The 10,027-nt window shown below is 44.5% G+C and overlaps 1 protein-coding gene across 1 annotated transcript in view; it reads right to left on the bottom strand.

The window, feature by feature from the left end:
* Positions 1-10,027, bottom strand: part of Wdfy3 (WD repeat and FYVE domain containing 3) — a 183,264-nt gene that overhangs the window by 147,514 nt on the left and 25,723 nt on the right. The window contains exon 2 of the mRNA XM_028773634.1: positions 4,259-4,469. Coding sequence (XP_028629467.1) covers positions 4,259-4,438 — 180 coding nt within the window. The 5' untranslated portion in view covers positions 4,439-4,469. The remainder of the gene's footprint in view (positions 1-4,258; positions 4,470-10,027) is intronic.

Below are 10,027 nucleotides of genomic sequence, written 5' to 3'. Positions count from 1 at the left end.
CCCCCCCCCTCCCAGTGATGTCAGACAAGGCCATCCTCTGCTACATATGCAGCTGGAGCCATGGGACCCTCCATGTGTACTCTTTGGTAGGTGGTTTAGTCCCTGGGAGCTCTAGGTGTGGTTAGGTTAGTTGATACTGTTCTTCCTATGGGCTTGAAACCCCCTTCAGCTCCTTCAGTCCTTCCTCTAACTCATCCAGTGGGGTTCCTGGCTCAGCCTGATGGTTGGCTGTGAACATCTGCATTTGTATTGGTCAGGTGCTGGTAGAGCCTCTCAGGAGACAGCCACACCAGGCTCCTGACAGCATTCTGCTCCCATTTTTAAATGGCTGTTTTAACCTGCTCTCTCCTTCCTCCGAGAGCTCCTATTCTACAGTCCCCTCCCTTATCCCTCTTGGCAGATGCAAAGGGAAAAAGCACGTTCTGTGAATGTACTGATATCTTCATTCTCTCTGTAGTCTATCAACCATAACCCAACAGATGCTGTATGAGCTAATCCTTCCTATGTTCCTTCCATCCCAGCTCTTCTGACTGACCGGCCAGCAAGTCCCAAAGCACAAGGTACCTGCTATTTCCACAACAGGACAGTCTAGGTAAGACGCAATGAGGAGACAGTCACCTCTGACGGACCCTACACTCTTAAGACTAATCAGTCATTGTTGCCTCTCCTGTCCACACTATTTATTTATTTATTTATTTATTTATTTATTTATTTATTTATTTATTGGTTTTTCGAGACAGGGTTTCTCTGCATAGCCCTGGCTGTCCTGGAACTCACTCTGTAGACCAGGCTGGCCTCAAACTCAGAAATCCACCTGCCTCTGCCTCCCAAGTGCTGTGATTAAAGGCGTGCACCACCACTGCCTGGCGCCTGTCCACACTGTTATTCCAAAAATAAAGTAAAATAAACTTTCCTTAGGCTCACTATTCAGTCTACCTACTCTAAATCCTGGAGGACATTTTCTGCCAAAGTCAACAGGAAGCTAAGGTCCCCAAGCAAGGTCTTCTCCAGCAGCAGCAGAAATCCATATTCTCACCAGTGACTCTGTTTTCCACGGGAGCTGGGTGACTACTGTGCACTGCTTGTCCATCCACCTGTGACCCGACACCACGGTCTTCCCTTCTCCCGTCTAAGTTTACTGTCCTTAAAAGTCTACAAATCTCTCCCCTTCCTGGGCCTTTTTTGTAAATGATCAAGCCTGAATCTTCCTAATCTTAAAAACAAACAAACAAAACAAACAAATAAAATAAAAACAACAAAAAACACCTAAATCTGCTTATGTGCTGCAGCCAGGTTTTTGTCAACTTGGTACAAACTTCAGTCAGGTGGTCGTTGGGTGTCTGTAAGGTATTGTCTTAATTAGTGGTTGACGTGGGAGGGCCCACTCCACGGCGAGCGGATCCTGGCAGTGTCCTACATGGTTCCTTCTCCTGCTCCTGTGTGAATTCCTCCACGGGCTCACTCCTCTCAGGGACCCACTGTGATCTTGCCTTTTGCTTCTCTGGCCTGACTCGGCACCTTCTGTAGAGACCTCCCAACTTCTTTCTTACACAAAGTGTCCAACCTCAAGTGTTTTGCTATGGCGACACCAGGCTAACTGAATTTCTATCAGTATCATTTGTTAGAATTACTTTCAAACTTAGCAAAGCCTACTATATTCATTTCTTTCTTCGTCCACTCACTCCTCAACTCACTGCCTTCTAGGTCCACTTGGGACTGTCTGCTTAGGTGAGCCAGGTTAGCCTCTGGGCACCCCTGTGAGGACTGTCTGAATAGTTACCCAGGTTAGATCTCTGGGCACCCCTGTGAGGGCTGTCTACTTAGGTGAGCCAGGTTAGCCTCTAGGCACACCTGTGAGGGCTGTCTGATTAGATTAACCTCTGGGTACACCTGGGAGGATTGTCTGATTAGGTTAACCTCTAGGCACACCTGTGAGGGCTGTCTGATTAGGTTAACCTCTGGGCACACCTGTGAGGGCTGTCTGATTAGGTTAGCCTCTGGGCACACCTGTGAGGGCTGTCTGATTAGGTTAACCTCTGTGCACACCTGTGAGGGCTGTCTGATTAGGCTAACCTCTGGGCACACCTGGGAGGGCTGTCTGATTAGGCTAACCTCTGGGCACACCTGGGAGTATTGTCTGGTTAGGTGAGCCTCTGGGCACACCTGGGAGGGCTGTCTGGTTAGGCTGGCCTCTGAGTATGCCTGAGAGGGATTACCTAGTGTATACTGACTGAAGTAGAAAGCTTCACCATAACCGAGGAAAGTGAGCGGAGACTGAGTATTCATCTCCCTCTGCTTCCTGACCATGATGCTACGTGATCGGGTTCCTCAAACTCCTGCCATTATAACCTCTGCACCCCTGCAGCCTGGGACTTTAAACTATGAGCCAGAACAAACCTTAAGTTTTCCTTAAGTTATGTTGGGCAGGAATGTTAACGCAGTAACAAGAAAAGTAACTACTACAGGTAGGTAATCTTATTTTTATTTCACAACACAGAAAATGAAGATGACTGACTGCCTCTCTCCAAGTGCAATAAACAACTGAAATCCTGACTCCAGCACAGACCAAAGACAAGAAACATTGGAGATTAGGTAAAACTCTATGTACTGAATGTGAGCTATCAACCTCACTCCATAATGTGGCTTTAAGAAAACACTAGTGTCAAGCTGATAAAAACTCCTGCTTCCTAAGATAAGAATGCAGTCAAGAAATAAGCCCTGGTGGATATTCTGACTGGGAGAGATCTCAACGGTGGGAGCCAGATAACCCAGCCGCACCAGCACACCGCACGGGCTCTCACCTTTCTACATACGTCATTTCCACAATACTTTCAATCTCTCATCTTTAAATATCAGCACAGATGATTAGGAGAAAAGAACAGCCTGCAGTTTCTAGACAATATGCCAACAGAGAGAATGAGATAGAGAAATGAAGCGAGAGAATCAGAAACTGGGGAGGGGGGGAGGACAGGAGACAGAGTGGAAAGGAAAGGAGATCTTGGAAGGGATAGAGTTAGGAGAGAATGGAGTGAGTCAGGAGGAAGAGAGAAAGAGAGGAAAGGAGAAAGGGAGGACCAGGAATACAGAGAGACCAGAGAGAAGGGGTGAGAGGGGGTAGGGGTAGGGAGAGAAGGAGAAGAGTAGGCTGGGAGGACAGAGTTGGAAACTAAAGAGATTATGACATCAGGAACAAAGGTGACACACACCAAGACTCATCTTTTCAGGACACTGACCCTTCAGCCAGGAGGCAAGAGACACTAAGAATTCATTAGGAATAACTGCATGGAGAAGAGGAGAGAGGAGTGTATGAGGCAGGGGGATTGAGTGTGTGAGACAGGGGCACTGAGTGTGTGAAACGGGGATTGAGTGTGTGAGGCAGGGGGACTAGAGTGTGTGAGGCAGGGGGACTGAGTGTGTGAGGCAGGGGGACTGAGTGTGCTGTCGTTGGGAGGGGCAGGAAGCAAGTTCTCACAATTAAAAAAGGACAATCAGGACAGAGCTGTAAAAGAGCTTCTACGGCGGCAGCATCAGTGGACAGCAACACAAGCTCTGAGCCCACCACAGAGCTCCTAAACGCCTCAAAGCTACATGCATGCAAGCCTTTGGTCGATACCAAAAGGATATTTTAAAAAGTTGCAACAAAATTGTTTTGTGCTGTAATAGCAATACATGACAGCATAGAGTCTCCTTACGTTCTCTGTAGACAACAACTATCGCCTTATGTGATGTGTCAGAAAGCCAGCTGAACAGAGCACACTGTGGTACCTTTTTCCTTTAAGATGGTCTTGCTATGTAGCCCAGGCTAGCCCAGGACTCTGAGATCCACCTGCCTCCTGAGTGTCAGGGTTAAAGGCGGCACTGGCATGCCATCTGTGAGGACTTCAAAGCTTACAGAGGGCTTGACAATCACACAACATTATAACACAGGACAACTGACAATCTAGCCTTTCTAAACTCAGCCACTTTCCACATCAGCACTGAAGAGGACTAAGTCAGCACTCCACACTCTGCTGGCCTTCAGCCTCTCCCACTACAGAAATGGAAAGGAAAGCAAAAGCTTCAGAGCCATGGCTCTCACGCTGTAGCACAGACTGACAGTGAGCCTGCCATCTTCCCCATCTCCCAGGTGCTGTGACTACAGATGTGTGTTCAACATCTGGCTTACAGCAAACTAAGAAACAAAACAAGTCCCATGCAATCTATCGTCCACCAACCGTAAGATGTCTGTGATACCAGCCATCCTGGAAGCTGGACTCACCCTGTTGAACACTGGCAGCATCATGTACAGCTTCTCCTCCTGCTCCTTCTGGGTCATGTGCCTTGGAGGGTGGCACAGCTCGGTGAAGAGCCGGCGGAGGTGCATCAGGCCCAAGGCGTTGTCCTGCGGGCTGCACTCCTCCTGCCGAGGCCGCCCCATGATCCTCTTCACCATGTTCATCTTGGCTGGTGGGTGAAACACACTTTTGTTTCTGTAGGAAAAAGTCAAGACACAAAGAGTCAACATGACACCACCTTGCCTTGGCTAAGCAAGCATGTGAGAACTTTAAATAGTCCTGTGACAGACCAACATTCTGCCTCTTCTTTAAATGCAGATTACCCCCAGAACAACCCTATGAACCATGCAACCTCAACTCCATATTGGCTCCCACAATTTATATACAATCCAATGAGGCAAGTAAAAAAGCTTCCCCATACATTTAATATCAAGTGCAAATGATAAAGGGATTAGAAACCTTGGTACCCTGTGTGCCTTAACAGTTAAGCACACATGTAGAAGGAGCAAAGCCAGGAAGTGAACCCTGACCTGTAACACCTACAATCAAAACCCACAAATTTTCTAGTTTCAATTTAAAATGTTTTGATGTGAAGGATTCTGTGCATGTGATGAACAACTTGTTAGTCTGAAAACACACAAATTAAATGGAATGATATCCCCTTACACGTTATAAATATAAAAAGATTGATCACAGAACTAAAGACCGCTGTCTTAAACTGTAGTTGGAAACCATGGTTAAGTCTCACTAACTTGTCACAGTGACTGACAATTTTTTTTTAAAGAAATCGAAGAAGAAGCCAATGGTGCATGTGGTACGGGTGGCTACTCTCGGATGCCGCGTATTTTAGGTAAGGATGCAACTGTGCAGTTATGTAACACGCATCCCTCGCTGGACCCAAGTCAGTACACTAACCACTGAGTTCAAGAATATGTGGACTCAAGCATACTTTCAGAAAGCATCAACAACCATTCAGTTATTTCCAACTGTGCCGGGAATTAGCTAATCTCAGAGACAAAGCCAGGAAATCTAACAAAGGAACCAGGAAGGCTGGAGGAACATTATAGATCAGGAGAATCTGGATGAAACACAGTTTCTTTTTAGTCTACAAGAAAGTAGCCATGCCTGCTTTTATTTCTGCTGCCATTACATGCCAGTATGCTACCGCTCAGGAAAAGAAAGGGTGCCTTTGAGCAGAGTCACCTACTATATACCACTTGCTGGCTTCTTCAAGCTTTCAGAACAAGGATCTGAAGCATGGTGCCCTTGAGAACTGTGTCTGGCTACAGGTTGGCACTTGGCACTCTACCTCCCCAGCTCTGTTCCGGGCTGTGCTGGGTGTGCAGAGTCCCTACTGTGCAAAACAGGATCAGTATATAGTCAAGTGTCCCACTGCAGCACAGTATGCCTGGACACAGGCAAAAGGCTGAAAACACTTACCCACAAAGTAATAAAGAAAATGAGCCCAGCTCAAGGATGTCCAACGAACTCATGTTTTAAAAGTAAAACTTAAGTCTGCCCAGTGTTACTAAAAAGATTTCAGCAAATACACCCAAGAGGCCTACTAATATGATAGTATGCTACGGTCCTGAAAACTTCTAGATCAAAAGTAAATGTGGAAGTGATCAGTAAGTGTGTGCACTGGGCGGTTCACGACCGTCTGCAGCCTCAGTTCCAGGGCATCTGATGCCCTCCCTTGGCCTCTGTATACCTGCACACATGTGGTGCACTTAAAATCACACAGAAGAGCACACACATTCACAAAAATGAAGAAAGAAAGGAAGAAAGAAGGAAAGAGAGAAAGAAAGAAAGAAAGAAAGAAAGGAAGGAAGGAAGGAAGGAAGGAAGGAAGGAAGGAAGGAAGAAAGCTAGTAAAAAAAAAAAAACTGGGTCGGGGGTAGATGCATGGTGAGGAACCTGTCCATCTATCCGTTCAGCAAATGTTGATTATTCAATTGAAACCATTCAAACCACCGCATCAAGAGGCACGTAGGTTGTTTCTCTATCTTGACTATTGTGAGTGACCCTAAGGCAAGCAAGCACAGGAATGGAGATATCGGAGATCAGTGTCATTTCAATATCTAGAAGTAGGGTTGCGGGATCACTGCATGCCACCTCTACAGTTTCTGCGACAGCTATATCAATTTCCATTCCTACCAACAGTGTACAAACAAAGGCTGCCTTTTTTTCCCACCTGGCCAACATTTCTTCAATAACAGCCCCCCTAACACTCCAGGCGCGGCTTAGGTTTAGGTTTAGGTACAGTTGGTTTAGGTTTGCCTCTCCCTGATACTGGGTGATGCTGAGCACACTTTCATAGAAACCTCACTTGCTAGAATAGATCCTTTTGAAGAGTATCTGTCCAGACCGTTGGCTCAGTTTTTAATTGGGTTATCTGGGAATTGACTACCAAGTCGTTTGAGTCTCTTTATAAGTTTGAGACCTAACCTCTTAACAGATACAAGCACTGCCACCAGCGGGCACCTCCTGCTGCCCTTTTGGTGCTCTCTTCACCCCGGCTGTTGTCTTTCTCTGCAGAGACGTTCAGCTCTAATACAGTCTCACCCGGCTGGCTGCTTTTGTTGACTTCTTGGTGCGAAAAGCAACAATATTATTTCCTAAACCAGTAACAAGAAGCTTTCATTTGCTTTTCCCTACTAGCTGTTGGTTCTAGTTTAAACTCTTTTGACTCAGCTTTTACATACCCTGTAAAGTAAGAGTCTAATTTCCATTTTCTGTACTTGAGTTCCCAGTTTTCCCAAATCCACTTATTATAGGGACTGTCTTTGGCCATTGTGTGTCCTTTGGTACATCTGCTGAAGAAGGTACATTTACTCCTAATCTAGTTTGCCTCTTCCTCTCTACTTTGTTATCCTGTTTCACTGACCTAAGAGTCAAAGTCACCGTTGATGTGTGATATATTTGGGAACCAGAAAACAGAAAGCCTCCAGCTTTGTTATTATTTTCTTCTTCAAGACAGCGTAAGCTGTATCTCTATTAAGATTTTGTTTGTTATTACTTTAGACAAGAGTGGATCTTGTCCTGTTGAACATTAGCCTCTAACTTCCAGTCTGCACTAGAGCTGCTTGTCTATGCCTCCTGCAAAGCCTGGACACCAGTGAACGCTCTCACTCTCTACTGCTGCTGTTCCTTCATTTGTTTATTCCTTTCTAGTTTTGTAGAGAACGCCACTTGGGTTTGGAGAGCAATGGAACTGGTTTTGTAGGCGTTTTACATTAACCCACCCAATTCCCAAGCATAAAATGTCTGCTTGTACCTGTCTCTTCTCTACTTCTCATCAGTGATTAATAATTTTAGCTTAGAAATCTTTTACTAACCACACGGGCTTGAGAAGAGAACTCTACAGAACCACAGGGCTTAATGCTCTCAACGCCCTGCACCTGAGCTTGACCCATGACATCTTCACTCACAGCCTTTTTGTAAAATGCAAACAACATTTATATGATGTTCTCAGTGCATAACTGATATTCGATAAATATTTGTTTTCTTCCATTACCTTGGTCATAAGACTTCATTCCTCTTTAAAATTGTAGTTGTTTATCCAGAAAAAGATAATATAGGTCTTCAAGGATGTTAGAGAGACTTACAAACTGATGAAACAGGCATATACATATATCTATACAAACATATACACATATAGATCCCTAATACTGCCGTTGCTACTAATAGAGATAATAAAATATAATGCATAAATTAGATAGATGATAGAGAGTAGAATGAATGAATGAATGAATGAATGAATGAATGAATTCTGTAGTCGATGCTCAAGGACAGATTTTATTGTTTGGTTTGGATACAGGGTCTCACTGCTATACAACCTGCTATACTGAGGTTTGCACAGCCTATACTCATAGCAAGCCTCCTGCCTCAGTTTTCTGGGAGCTAAGATTTATAGGCCTGTGCCACCATACCCAACTCAAGAGGAGAGTTATAAAGCAGAAAATTAAGAGAAATATACAAGATACACAGCAGGAGGACAAACTATGAAATTATATTGTGGGAAGAATGTTAAAGGTTTTGGAATTTTTATTATAATTATAAAGATTATTGTGTTTAACAGGCTTTCCAACACAAACCCAATTTTTTTCCACATAAGAAGAAAGTGTGTGTACTACCAACAGGAGGGTATTTAAATATCAGTAGGATAATGTGCCTTAATCCAGACAGCATTCCTTAATCTAACCTTTATGTTAATGCCTGAAAACCACTTTACCCTTCCAAAATCCTTTAAAAGGATTCCCATTATTTTAATTAGGGAAGCATACGGCCCACGTGACTAGTCTGCACTTGAACCTCCGTGCCCAGTCACCGTCTGCCTACCAAAGGCTTTCTAAAACCTTCAAACAGCTGGGCCAAGTTGTCCTTCATCTTAGGAGAAAAAAAAAAAAAAAAAAACCCACAGCTTCGTCAAGGACCTGAGGTTCCTCCTTTTGAGTTTTCTAGGAGAAAAAAAAAATTCTAGTTTTTTCTTACACAGGAAGAGCAAAGGCAAAACTCTTAGAGGATACTACAAAGTCCAGGTAACAATTTAACATGTGAAATTAGAAAATAACTACAGATATACTTTTGAGCCACACTTTAAAAATTCTCCATCGGGCCTTAGCTTGTAAGAGATCCTAATGGCCAGGGCTACAGTCAGGAAGACTATTCAGAGTACAAGAAATTCTTACCAGGCGTGGTGGCCACGCCTTGAATCCCAGCATTCTAGAGGCAGAAGCAGGCAGATTTTTCTGAGTTCAAGGCTACACTGAACGTTAAGGACTACACAGTGAGGATAATAATAACAATGACAGGAACTCTGAGGTCCAAGCTCTTTGTCTTTTAGTGATTAGAGTGTAGCCCAATATGAGGTGTTCTAAAACCACCCATAACCTCCTTTATAGGACAAACTATTCCCTAACATTCTCCAAGGTAAACCCATCATCCCTGTAATTCTCTAACCTTTTCTCAGTGGAGAAAGCATACAAAAGAGACTCAGGACCACCCAAGAACACTCACATGACTGACAGCTATGAGCAGACACTGTAGATATCTCCAAGCAAGCATCCTCCACCACCTCCAGCTCCAGCTCCCACTATCCTGCCATCAGGTAACCATCGCTGATGGACAACACCTCAGAGGAACACTCACCTTAATGAAGGTTAGTTGGTATTACTAATTAGTATAATTCGGTTACACTCTGAAATAAATGCTTTAAGTCATACCCACTGGCACAGTCTAAAAGCAGGTGTTTATGTATGTATGGAAGACTTGTAAAGATTTTTTACAGCTCAGGGCTTCTGTAGTCCTGCTGCCTGGGAAACTTTGTGTCCTAGATCATTCTCTGTGTAAGTCCAGGTCAGGGTGTTCGGCCATAACCCTTCTGCAGTCTCACCTTAGAAAATTTCCCAGAATTTATACCTGAATGAGGTCAACTGCTGTTGGGCTAAGGTGGAGAAAATTTTACTGTTCCTCACATGGCTTAAAATATATATTATGATGGGCGTGGTGGTGCAGGCCTTTAATTCCAGCACTGGGAGGCAGATACAGGCACATCTCTGTGAAGTCGGCTTAGCCAGCATTGACAGGGCCAGGCTTGCCAGAGTTATACAGAGAGAGCTTGTCTCAAAAAAACAAAAGGTAATGTTATGATTTAAAAAAGAAGAAGAAGGAGGAGGAGGAGGAAGAAGAGGAGGAGTAGAAGGAAGAAGAGGAGGAGTAGAAGGAGGAGGAGGAGGAGGAGGGGGAGAAGG

Source organism: Grammomys surdaster, unplaced genomic scaffold (genome assembly GCF_004785775.1).
Source record: "Grammomys surdaster isolate TR1022 unplaced genomic scaffold, NIH_TR_1.0 233, whole genome shotgun sequence".
Lineage (NCBI taxonomy): Eukaryota > Metazoa > Chordata > Mammalia > Rodentia > Muridae > Grammomys > Grammomys surdaster.
Note: the sequence above shows the minus strand (reverse complement) of the source record. Positions and strands in the feature narration are given on the sequence as shown.